Consider the following 13805-nt stretch of genomic DNA (forward strand, 5'->3'; position numbering starts at 1 on the left):
TATTGCATTCTCTTTTTAGGATATATATTTTGGAGGTTCTTGCCTATTTCTGTGATGGTGCTGTGGTGATTTTTCCATTTGTTTTCCTTCCACATTTATTGGTTGCATTCTACTGAAGGAAAAAGTCTTCCTTCTTACTAAACTAAATTAATTCACAATATGGATTCTCATTTCATTGCTATAATCTTGATTTATTTGATGTTCGATTGTCCTAAGGAGACACGTAACTGTCTCTCTGAGGATGAGTAATTCTATTCCATCATCCACAATATATTTTCTTACTTGGTCAACTCTAGATTATACAGAAAATAGTTTCAAAATTGTCAATATATGCTAATATACCACATCAAAAAACAAATTTATAACAAGAGTCAATGTTTGTCTTTAGCATAGGGATAATGGTCTAAATACTGTGTTCAACAGTTACTTGGTTTAGTTTTTCTCTGCCTTCCTTTCAGTGTGGTTTGTTGTGCATCTGAAATACAATCAGGTTCATTTGTGTTTGCTTGTATTTTATTTTAGAACTTTGCTCTCCACTCTTGTTGATATTTTTAGAACCAAATTAAAACATACTCAGAAATAGTTACTTCTGCATCTTTTCTACTCCATACCCACTATCATCATCCTTTTTAAACCATTTCTACTATCTCTCTAGGCAACAAATTTCCTTAGTATCTGGTTTATTTCCCCTTAATCCCCCTTATTTTTGACTTGAAAATGAGTGTATGATAGATATTCTTTTGTATTTTGCCTTTTCACCTAACAATATGTCCCATAAATCACTTCATATTACTTAATAGCTTTTTTCCTGATTTTTTTGATCAGCTGCATAGCATTCCTTTGTTTGGGTATACCATAGTTTATTCAATCAATTTCTCATCCACAGGTATTTTGGTGGTTTCCAATATTTTACAGTCATAAATAGTAGCAAATAACCAAATGCATATATAATTTTGTGTTAATGATATATTTTCAGGGTATGACTTTAAATGTGGTATTATTGAGTCAAAAGAAAAATGCATATACAATTTGGTTATATATTGCAAAAATTCTCCATTATTTGCATTCCCCCAGTGAAAGTGTGAGGCTGTTTCCCCATAGATTTGCCAATAGAATGTATAGGTTTAGTTTTTAATTTTACTAATCTGGTAGTTGAGAAATGCTACTTCATTTTTGTTTTAATTTGCATTTATCTTATGAGTAAGGTAGAATATCTTTTCATATATTTAGTTACTATTTTTTGGATGAATTTTTGATCATACATTTTTATCTTTTTTCTACCTAGTTTTGGTCTTTTTCCTTTCTCCAACTCCAACAGTTCTTCATGTATTAAAAATATTAGCCCTTAGCTATTATGTGATTCAAAAGGATTTGTCCAGTTTTTCATTACATTTTTACTTAGTAATTTTTTGACCTTGCAAAAGTTGTTTATTTTTATGTAATCAAATTTTCCTATCATTGTATCTATATTTTGAGTTACAGATAACATTTTCTTATGGATAAAATTACAGAATAATTCACTCATGTTTTCTCCTAGTACCTGTATGGTTGTATCTTACTTTTAGGTACCTGATTCATGTGTTATTGTGTACCAAGGGCTATGGATCTAATTTTATCTTTGTCTGTAAGGCTAGTTGATTGTCCTAGGTTCATTTATTAAAAATTCTGTACTTGTCTCAGTGATTTGAGATACCATATTTTTTATTCAATAAATTATGATTTATTATGTGTGTTTACTATAATTGCACTTTATTATAAATTTGTCTAGCTCCATGAAAAACCTGTCAGGATTTTTATTGACATGTGCTAAATTTATAAATCAGCTTGGAGAAAAAGGATATCTTCATTATGTTGAGTCATCCCCTCTAAGAATAATTATCCAATTCTATTTTTGTGTCTTCCAGAAGATTTAAAATAAAAAATTTAAAGTTTTCTACATATGAGGTTTTTTTTTTTGTTTTGTTTTGGTTTTTTTTTGGTATCGGGGATCAAACTCAGGTCCTTGAGCTTGTGCAGCAGGTGGTGAAACCACTGAGCTAAATCCCTGGCCCTTTACATATGGGTTTTAAACATTTCTTATTAGGTTATATATTGCCTTCTTTCTTCTATTATGGAGTTTTTTTTTTCCTCTACCAAGCATTTTCAGTATTCTAGAACAATTTATATAGCACCATGAGTATCTGGTCTTTGGATATCTGGTAAAATTCCTCTGTGAAACCATTTGGTCCTCGTACTTTATGTAGGGTGTAACTTTCTCTTGTTCTTGTGTATACTGGTACAATATCCACAAGTTATCTTGGTTTTTTTTTTCTTAAATTATTTTATTGGTACATTTTAGATATACAATACATTTATATTTATCTTTGGGTGCTTGTACCTGTACATGATGTATCTTGGTTCTTATTTTTTCCCCATTCCCTGTGTGCCCTTCACCCCTAAACTCTTCCTTATTTACATACTTCGTTTCCTTTTTTTTTCTTTTTGCATAATTTTTCCTTTCCATTCTTTCCTTTCCCCATCTTCTCCCACCACCCCTACCCCTTTGGACCTTTTCCTATTTCAAATTATCAATTATTCATTTTAATCATTTTCATCCTTATTTACACTCTCAGTTTCTCACACTAGAGAAACTATTTGGTATTTACACATGTGTGTTCTATTTATTTCACTTCAGAGTATGGCCTCAATATGCATCCATTTAGCTATAAATGACTCTAGTTTCTCGTTCTTTATGGCTGAGTAGTACTCCATTTTATAAAAAAACCACATCTTCTTTATCCAGTTTCCAGTTGATGGGCACTTGGGCTGCTTGCAAGCTTTAGCTATTACAAACTGTGCCGCTATAAACATGGGTACACATATATTTCTGTGGTAAGATTCTTTTAATTCTTTTGGGAAAAAAACCAGCAGGGAAATAGCTGGGTCAAATGGGACATCCAGCCCTAGTTCTTTGAGGTATTTTCACACTGATTTCCATAGTGGTTGTACCAGTCTGCACTCCGACCAACAACGGAGAAGGGTTCCTTTCTCTCCACACCCTTGCCAGCATTTGTTATTGGTTGATTTCTTGATAGCAGCCATTCTTTGTGGGATGAAGTGGAAACTCAGTGTTGTTTTCATCTGCATCTCTCAAATGACCAGTGATGTTGAACATTTTTTCATATGTTTATTTGCTGCTTTTACTTCTTTGTCTGAGAAACGTCTGTTCATTTCAGATGCCCATTTTTGAATTGGGTCTTTGAATTTGGGGGGGTCTGATTTTTTTCAGTTCTTTATATATTCTAGATAGTAGCCCTTTGTCTGAGTTACAGCTGCTAAAATATTTTTCCCACATTGTAGGTTGTCTGTTAGCTCTGTTGGTAGTTTCTCTTGCAGTGCAGAAGCTTTTCAATAAGATGAAATCCCAGTTGTTGATTCTTTCTGCTAGTTCCCATGCTACTGAGGTTTTGTTGATAAAGTCTTTTCTATGCCAATATCTTCATATCTTGATTTTATCTAGGTTTTCAAATTCATTTTGATAAATGTCTGCAAGTAATCTCTTATGGCTTTTAAGTTTTCTTTCTGTTTGAATGGTTATTTCCTGTGACTTCTCATTGATTATGTTAGGTCTTCTACATGCTTATTTTTTTCTACTTGGTCTTTCTTATAAGGAGAATATATGTTAAGGTCTTTTATTTAGTGTCTTTACTCATGTTTCAGTCCATTTCTTTGCTTTATAAGTGTTTCCTGTGCTATCTGTGCATAGAAACTTTTAACTTATTATATTTTAATTACAAATTGTGGCTTTTAAAACAGGTGAGCCTCTTTGTCACATTTAATGCTTGTTGACAAACTATATTCTAAATATCAAGATGTGCAAAAGAAAATTAACATAGCAGGCTTGAAATTGCTATCCTCAGAGAGGCCCTATTTGCAGTGTGGACGCCTAAATTTCAGAAGTGTTCCTGCCATGCTCTAACTGGGAAGAGTGGCTCACTGTTTGTGAACTAGTGTGGTTGTGCTGCAATCTGCTTTCCTTCTGGGAGTCTAGAATTTTGGTACTTGCTAGGCAGAGAGTGCCTTGTGGCCAGTTTCCAATAAGAGCCTGGGCACTGAGACTCTAACGAGCTTCCCTGCTAGAGAGTATCTCATGTGTGGCCCCAACTCCTTGCTGGAAAAATTAAGCGGTTCTCTGTGCCTCTACTGGGTGAGGGGCACTTGGAAGCGTGTGCCTGGTTTCCTCTGGACTTTACCCATGTACTACTTCCCTTTGCTGATCTTGCTTATATCCTTTCTTTATAATAAATCAGCCTTGAGTACAGCTATATGCTGAGTCCTGGTAGGTCTCCTAATCACAGAACGTGATGATAGTCTTGGGGTTCTTTGTCCCACAGGATCACAAGTCTCTATGCCACTGAGCAGTCCATCATTGTTAGCCTTTGTGAGTCACTTTGTTTTAGGTTTCTCTCTTCTCTCCAGCATATTGTTTTCTCTTGCCTTGTGAACCAAATAAAAAAAATCTTTTTCTTTTAATAGATAAATTGAGCTTACCCACATTTCATTTTATTACTGACATATTTGGTCTCAGTGTGCTCACATTTAAAAAATATGTTTTATGGCTGTTTTCTGTGTTTCTTACTCTGCATAATATCTTTATCTTTAAAAAACACCAATGGCGCTTAAAAATGCTATTTCCTCATTAACCTTTCATGATTTGATTTGTTGGCTTTTATTGATGGTCTTCATTCCCACCTGTTATTTCTGTATCAAACTATAAACAGACTCTAGTTTCATCTTATTCTCTCCCTTCTGTTTCTGTATTTATTTATTTATTTATTTATTTTCAGTACCGAGAATCAAACTCAGGACCTTGTACTTGCCAGGCAGGCATGGCACCACTGAGCTAAATCCCTGGCCTTTTTCTGTTTTTAAAGTTTTATGATTTCTACTTTGTTAAATCATACATCTGTATGTTAGATCCCATCCTTATTCTTGCCATTGTTTTATGTTTAGATATATGTACAATTACATTTACATTCTATCAGTTTTTCTCCCAAAATAATTTCTTAGCTGAATGAAACTTATCATGTAATAGATTCCTGATCAACACCAAATTGCCTGGATACTTGTAAGTTTAAATCTGCTTATTTTTCTATAGCCTTGATCTTAAAGAAGTACTTAGCTTGATAATTTTTTTTTCAGAACTGGGGAGTGAACTCAGAACCTTCCACTGAGTTTCACCTCCAGCCTTATTCTATTTTTTATTTGGAGACAAGGTTCTTTTTTTTTTTTTGGTACCAGGGATTGAACTCGGGACCTTGCGCTTGTGAGGCAGGCGCCGGAACCACTGAGCTAAATCTCCAGCCCCAAAGTGGAATAGTTTTTTTTTTTTAGTACCGGGGATCGAATGCAGGTCCTTGTGCTTGTGCAGCAGGCGGCGAAACTACTGAGCTAAATCCCCAGCCCTGGAGACAGAGTTCTTGCAAAGTCACTAAGCTGTCCAGGGTGGGCTTGAATTTGGTATCCTCCTTCACCAGCTGCCCAGGATGCTGGGATTATATGCATGTGCCACCATGCCCAGTTTAGATAAAAATTTTTGATTCACAGTTTTTTTTTATGTGAGTTTCTTTAAAAAAGTTCTACTCCATTATTGTCTTCCTTCCTTTATAGGTTGTTTTGAGAATTATGCTGCCTGTCTCATTTGCTTACCTCTGTAAGTTATTTGGTTAATTTTCTCTGAGATTTGGAGGAATTCTTTTTTTGGCATTGAAATATAATAGTTTTAAGAGTACGTATTTCAGAGTTAGTTGTTCTGGATCAATTTTCCAAGGTATCATTAGGCTTTTTCAATACAGAGATTCAAAAAAATTTTTGAACTAAAGTTAAAAATGCTCATTTCATATCCTTGTTTTGCTTTTTTCAGAAACTCCAATTGTATATATGTTATTTATTTATTTCCCTGTATTCCATATAGTTATTTTCCCTCTGACCCTTTTCACTTATTTCTTTATCTTATTTTCATCTTCTTGGTTGTTTTTCTGTCTTTTTCTACATCATTATTTTTCCTATAATTTCTCTATAGTCAACTTAAACTTTCTTTTGGGTTTATTCTCCCTTGGGCATTATGTAATTTTGTCTTCATTTCTGAAATGTATCTGTCTTTCTACCACCACTAATATTTTTAATTTTGAATTTTTCATTCAATATGGCTTCCCATATAACCAAGCGCTTCTTTGAGGATAATTACTTCACTTTGTGATGTTGCTTTTGCTAATGGTTGTTTGGGGTGGGGAGAAGAATATTTATCAGATGTCTCAATTTTCACTATTTTCTTCTTATAGTAGCTTTGCAAGTAGTCAGTCTATTTTCATTTCTTCAGCTCATGATTTGAAATGATTTACAAGATTTGTAGTTCAAGGGCATCCTTTTCTGTCAGCAGAACAATATGCACCTATTTTGTTTTTTTGTGTGGGAAAAGAGTTGAGTCCTTTCTGATTCTTTGGTTCTTGTCTTGAAAATCTTACATTTTTATCAGTTGCTTAATTTCCCAGACTTCACCCTACATTCAAATAATGACTCTTCTTTCTTTTTATCCTTATTTTCTCTCCTAGAAGTGATGCCATCTTGAATAGCTTGCCTGTTTAAATCTCTTTCCTATAGTTATTTCTCTGATCTACCAAAATTTTCTAAAACTCATTTTTGCATATAGGGTGAACTTCTTTTTGGCTGTGATCTTAAATTAACCTCAGGATTTCTGTGAACTCCTTGCTTTCCTTTTTGTCCATTTCAAAGGAGTGGCTTCACTGCTAAGGCTCTTGGCAGATGCATGAGAAAGAACGTTCATTGTTATGTGTGTATATTTCTTTACTGAAAGGTAATTTGACATTTGAGTATTCTCTGTTTTCTAGTTATTTGATAAAGGCACAAAAGTTTGCTTATTTTAATTTCTTTGTCTTGTAGAATCCTTATTATCTTTTGAAGATAGGTGCAGTAATTTATATTCAGATAGCTGCCATTATCCTTGGCTTCTTCCAATTGAAAATATAATTTTTAATCACAAATGTTATAGTCATCATTTTAAAGGAAAATAATTGACTAAGGGAGAGAAAGCTGATGAAGCACAAGAATATTTAAGTATTTGTTATCACATCAGATAATATCATAGGTAGTGAATGAAACAAGGTTGTGGAGTATCTTCCTTAGTACAAATACTAGTGGAGAAGAACCAAAAATATAAATAAAGAGCAAAATAAAAGACAGATAATGGGAAGTAGGGAGACAGATCTTTCTCAGAGGGGAAGGGGATCAGGAGATGGAGGGAGAGGGAGGGGAGGGACAGGGGATGAAGAAAAGAATAAAGACGAGTTATGTAGATGGACCAATCCCACACAAGGAATGGAAACATTAAGTACCATTTTGTAAATATGTACCAAAAAAAAAGTAAGATGATCAAGAGGGGCACGGAGTAAGGGAAAGGGGGTGAAAAAAAGAATTCAGTATTAAGGAATAAAGTATTAATTCCTTAAGTATTAAGAATTAATATTATGTACATAATTCCCCACAAGGAATGTAAACATTATGAATTACAAACAAGTACTAATAAATAAAAAATAGTTATATAAAAAAGGAAAATTTGGAATTAGAATCCATCTAGATAGAATAAAAATAATTTGCAAAGTCAAAATTATAAAAGGAAGACAAAGTAAGATGGTGAAAGCTTATAAACTTTGAGTTCATGATTTAAAATAACACAGTTGAAAATAAGAACTCCATCATATTCAGGTATAGAAAACAGCAGATGATAGAATATGTTATGTTTGCTTTTAAAACATATCAGGAAACATTGTCCTGATTTGATAAGTATGTATTGGTACATGTATTGAAATACCACACTGTACTTTATAAATATATAAAAATATTATGTTAATCAAATATTTTAAAACATTTAAGGAGATGAAAAATATTAACTAGCCAGAGTCGATCATTAAATTCTGTATACAAGTATCAAAATACTACACCATACCCCAGAAAATTGTACAATTAAAATAATTTAAAAAATAAAATCATACCATGATAGTTACAATGATATCTTCATAAAATGAACAGATTTAAACTATGTTAATTTTAAGCTACACAGGAGTGTATGTACAAAGGACATCTGTGACTGACAAATAGGTATATTTTAAGTTTGGGAATTACGGAGGCACTTGGGTGTCACCAAGAAAAGGCGACTGCAGGTAAGCTGGGGCCACATTCCTGTTTTCTATGCAGTTGACTGGGTTACCAGTGATCCAGGGGAAATGAAAACACGGGTAGCACTGTTCTTTCCCTTCTCATATCAATCTCCTCTTAAATGTGCTTTTGCTTTTAAAAACTGGTGCATTTAAGCTGAAAATGAGTATATACAGTACTATTTTCAAAGTCTTCAAGTATGCTTTGGATAGTGCTTACATTTGAAGGATTATGGATAGATGCCATTACACTTTTTCTAATAAGCCTCAAATAATTAAACTATATTTCAATAAATCATAAACTATTTAATAAAATATAGCTTTAATTAAAAAGATTGTATTGGCTGGTAACTCATCCTAATTTCTCTTGCATCTCAGCATTCCCAGTAGCTATTATTACTTCTCTAGAATCATATGCCAAGGGTTGGCCAATGGTATGTAACTGTTTTGCCAGATATTCTTAATGCTTTTAAAAAGTTATCTCTTGCTTAATACGACACTTTTTAAGGTCCCAACATTATATCCAAATTTGGCCATTTAGATATTAAGTGCATTCCAATTTTCATAAATAGAACATTTAAAGATAAGACAGGGAAAAAACATATTGCTCAATTTCTTATGAAATAGTTTTAGTTAAAGAAAATATACCTTTATTTGAAAGACAATTGTGTGAAAATTCTTATCATCATCAAACACAGCTGATAAGCTTGGCCCAGTGCCACAGGTTTTTTCCTCTCGTTTGTTGTTGATATAAGGGCTGGTGAAAGCATCGAAATACCAGTCAGCCAGGAGATTAGGGACTGATAACACAGTGTTTTGAAAACAGTTAATTGCACCAGAAATACCATCCTGTTAGAGAGAAAAGAATAAATGTAAATGTAAATACCTGATGATTATATCTATGAATGTTTTCTGAATTTTCTGAAATGCTAAAAAATAAATAATTTATTCAACCAAGCAAGGTGTTATGTTGCTTCTGAGTATAAGACAAATAAGACATAGTTCTGCTTTTGAGACACATATTTTCTAATCAAGAAAGAGGCAGATTTTAAAAATTGCAGCACACTGTGATAAGATCCATATTTGAAACAAAGTACTAGTAAAAACTTGTATTGATGTGAACACACAAATATGCTGATTTACTGGGAAGGAATTAAAATATCCACGTGTGGAACAGAGTCCTACAACAGGAAATGAGAAGGGTATGGAATTTTCAGAGGCTGGTCATTTGGATGCAAAGGACATCCAGGTGCCTGAGGGAGAGCCTTCCTTGTGTCATCTGCAGCACAGAGGCACCAACGAGGGATGATTGGTGAATTTTAATATTAAAAAATGTATTAAGTAAAAGACACATTGCTATTAATCCCCTCAAAATACTCCCCTTCAATTTAAATACACTTATCCCATTGTTTTTGCCACTTTCTGAGGCAGTTCTGGAAGTCCTTTGTTGTGAGTCTTTAGTCACAGGTTGTGGCTGCTTTGATGTCCAGCATCCACTCAAAATGTTTACCTTTCATGGTCATTTTGGCTTTGGAGAAGAGCCAGAAGTCACAGTGTCAGACCTGGTGAATACAAATGAGGACACATCACAATATTTTTATGAGCCTGCTTTTCTGTTGGATGACACTTGGCAGCAGCATTCACTGTATTCTTGGATCACACCCTTTATAAAGACACATCTAAAAGAGGACTTCCAGAATTGCCTCAGAAAGTGGTGAGAAGGATGGGATAAATGTGTTAGAAGTAAAGGGGAGCATTTTGAGCAGGATTAATAACAATGTACTTTTTTACTGCAGTAAATGCTTTTAAACATTCACCATACATTTTGATCATACCTCAGACATCTCAGGTGAAGCACCTGGGTCTTGTGGTCAAGAGAAGCCATGGGAGTCCAGTGCCCCTGCTTTGGAGTTACTGAATGAGGTAACCATCACTGGAAGCTCAGCTGTTCAAAGAGGGATAGGGCCCACTCTAAAGGAAATGCTCTAGTAGCCTTTGAAGATGCAACCACCAGGTTTTAAACTGCTTATAGAGCTGGCCATGTGGCAAGGGACTTCTGGAACCTAAGGGTCATTCCTGGCTGACATCCTCAAGAAAATAGAGATATCAGTTCTTAGGTGCACAGACCTGTATTTTTCTAATAAACTGAGGGAACACAGAAGTGGATCCTTTCCATTCAAACCTGGACTTAGGCAGGACCAGCTGACACCTGAAATGCAGCCTGGGGAGGCTGTGAAGCAGAGGGTAAGCTAAGCAGCAATTATCAGACTCCCAACCTATAGAAGGCGAGCTAGGAAATGGTTACTGTTTTAAGCTGCAAAATGTTTTAAGAGAAATAAGTAACTAAAACAATAAAATTCTCTCAGACACAGCATGCTTTAAAAAAGATTTCAAAAATGATGTCTACAACAGTGATTGCTTGGATTCTCACTAGTGGGATGCCTATAGCCAATTCTAAAGTTTGTGTAGAACATGTCCTTCTTATCAAGGGCCTGAAGTGCCTTAAATTAAAGATAATGTGCTAATCTTTCAGATAGTTTGTATATAGAGGTAATGACATGAGAAAACAATGTTTTCTCTCTTCCTTATGATCCTTTTGAAGAAGTGACAACCATAATCCTGCCAAGCATCTGACAGTAAAGCAGTTGCATGGCTATTATATGAAGAAACACACACCAGAAAGTCTTCCGGAGATGGCTCAAAGAGTAGTGACTGGACTGTCAGAATTAGTTCTGTGAGAAACATGGGGATGAGAGACTCATCTTCTTCCTGCTTTTCCACCACGGGGGCCCCCTGAAATAGCACATTTGCAGTGTTATAAAGATACTACTACCAGGGTATAAAATAAAACAGATAAACAAAGACAAATACACTTAAATTTATACAATTAGCTGATAACCTTAGCATGTAGAAAGCCTTTCAGAGAATAATACTATAGCAAGAAAAATAAATGCAAATACTGAACCATGACATAGCAACATAAATTCTTTCCTTGTAAAAGTGCTATCAAGAAAATGGAAAGGCAAACAATAAACTGAGAAAATATGTTAAGAATGCAGATAGCAGATAAAATTGATAATATTTAAATAGAAATGGAGTTGATATACTTAATAGAAATAAAACCAATATATAACTAATAGTTCAACAGAAATGTATTTAAATAAAATTTCTCTATTTCTCCAGTATACAGATAATTTATAGTATGCACTCCTCAATAAATGCTGACTGAATAATTTCATCCGAATATACCTTTTTGTCAGTGACTTCAGTCTTCTCTTCAGTAATCCATTTCTGAATGACATCTGCGGAAGGTGTTCGTTTTATTTTGTCAGTGAGATAATTCAAAAGAGAGCTAGCAGAATTTACTGTTAAGACATGCAGGGTGTTCTCAATTAGATAGTCATTTAGATGGATAAAGCTTGAAAAGGAAAAGCAAATACTGTTTCAGTTTTCTAGACTAATTCTGACAGTGACTCTAAAGCAAATAAATTTTAAGATATCATTTCTCCTTGCTTTTTGGTCTAATTATATGACATCACGGATTTTTTTTGTCCAGAAGATTTGTTCTTAGAGACATTCTTCCCTTTAAAGCACAAATATATTCAAATATGCTGCATTAATTTTAAGTGTTCTAACTCTTCAATAGGCTATTTGATGAATAACACAGTTGTTAAGGAAAGGCACCTAGATCATCTTGTCAAGAGCTGTAAGATATTTTTTAAAAAGTGAACATCTATAGCTTGCATTTTAATGGTAAAAGTATGCAATTTTTGCTATGGAATAAATGTTGTATGACAGAAATTGTTAACCCAAAGTTTTGAATTTTATGCTTCCTTGAGTGATTAGACTGCAGATAGAACCAGCAAGATTATTTAGAATAATGTTTTCTTCTCTTCACATGATGCTCAGGTCTCTACCATGTTGTAGGTCCAGATGGTGTTCTTGGAGATTGTTTCACTGACTTCTGTTGCTACACAGACATTTTCTATAAACTAGTACATGGTTAAGATTTACTGAATAGATGGTTTTAATTGTTGGATTAAGTGAGCACTGAATAACAATACCTGATACTTTATAGTTTCATAGACAATTTCCTAGATCATGTTTGGTGATTTTGGTGATTTTGTTTGCATGAGGCTTTAGAATAATGGAAAACCCAAACTCTGAAAGTCAAGATCAATAACCAGCTGGGTAAGCAGTGGGCAGACCTATTGCTAATAACTGAGAGTCTCCTGGTGAGGCCCATGGAGGAAAACTTTCCTCACTGGCTTCCAGTTGAAAAACTTGTCTGAGGGGTAGGGTGGGACTGTGCTAGTTCTTTTGTGATCAAAAAAAAGGATGAAGCATACTCTCCCAGTCACCTCAACGAGGTCCACAGATCTCTGGGTCCCTGGATTCTCCTTAGCACAGCCTGCCCTACTGCTGGTCTGCATGCTCCAGCCTGAGCCAGACGGAAACAAAGCCTCCAAGAGGAGCTCTTGGCCTTGAATGTACACTTCAGTCTCTCCCAGCCTTCCTGTTCTAGAAGCTGCTTTGTGGGTGGCAGTTGGCGGGATGGGCCTCTGGGACACGCATTCAGGTCACCATATCCCCAAATTCTCATCACTATTAGTGAACCCTGTAGTGAAGGGCTTGATTTTTTAAAATGAGACATTAGTTCTAGAAAGAATTATATTTTGGGTTTGATTTTATATACTTAAACATGATGTGTGGGCATGCAGAGTGAAAATTACTACAGTCATACAAATTTACATATCCCTCACCTTCTAGCTTTTAATTTTTAATGAGTGTGAAAAGGGTGGATGCTCATTTTTCTTGAAAGAAAGAGTAATTGTTTACCATGTCAGCCTTATGCAGTGATGCCTCTTGCTGGCTTGTTCTGTGTATGTCATTTTTTTGGAGTCTCCAAAAGTGGGCGACTCAAATGGCATTTCAACATTTACTGTTCTATCCAAATCTAAGAACAACAGAAGCACAATAAGAATTCTTGGGTAAAAATTCCATTTCTTTTAACATAGATTCAAAGAAAAAAACAAATAAAATTTAAAAATAACAAAATCCTTTGGTTTGTGAAGCATTTCAAGCCCCAGAAGACAGCCCAGTTATCCAAAAGAATTTCACATTAATAGATTCCAATTTAAGAAAAGACTGTAGACAGTCCATTAATATTCTTGTTAATGGGAGTCGATTTGTAGATCATGCTACCTCTTTCCCAGGAACATGTTTTACCCTCCTTTCCAGTGACATTTGCAACATCATCCTTCAGAGTCCATGCCACCTGGGCCAACCCTGAGAGCCAACCAGTCTCTTAATTTTAACAAACCTATTGTCTATACTACTAGGTTTGATGTACCTTTAAGCAAGGAGACACAGAGTCTACTATAGACTGTCTATGAATTAAGATTCTGTGTACAGTTTAGGAATACTACTCACAAGCAGGAGGAATGTAAGAAAAATGCAGCATTTACTAGGTTTTTCCCATTTCACAAGACATACTGATTTTATAATATATCAAGCAGAAGTGTGGAACAATTGAAAAAGAGGATAGCTATTTAAACCTAAGAAAAGTAGAAGAATGGCTGATATTTTAGAAAG

General features: G+C 34.6%; 1 protein-coding gene across 6 annotated transcripts in view; it reads right to left on the bottom strand.

Moving 5' to 3' along the window:
- The window catches only part of Dnah6 (dynein axonemal heavy chain 6), a 243015-nt gene that overhangs the window by 182056 nt on the left and 47154 nt on the right, over positions 1 to 13805 (bottom strand). For 5 of the 6 annotated variants that reach the window (XM_087204323.1, XM_087204322.1, XM_021258241.2 and 2 more), the window contains 4 exons: positions 13050 to 13167; positions 11460 to 11628; positions 10887 to 11003; positions 8859 to 9059 (listed from right to left, as the gene is read on the bottom strand). In XM_087204323.1, the coding sequence (XP_087060449.1) occupies positions 8859 to 9059; positions 10887 to 11003; positions 11460 to 11628; positions 13050 to 13167 (605 nt within the window). Of the gene's footprint in view, positions 1 to 8858; positions 9060 to 10886; positions 11004 to 11459; positions 11629 to 13049; positions 13168 to 13805 lie in introns of those variants that run through there. The other variant, XM_087204324.1, reaches the window with a different exon arrangement.

The sequence above is a fragment of the Heterocephalus glaber genome, unplaced genomic scaffold (assembly GCF_053883595.1).
Source record: "Heterocephalus glaber isolate CG9 unplaced genomic scaffold, H.glaber_assembly_v1.0 deba00000470, whole genome shotgun sequence".
In the NCBI taxonomy this organism is placed as follows: Eukaryota; Metazoa; Chordata; class Mammalia; order Rodentia; family Bathyergidae; genus Heterocephalus; species Heterocephalus glaber.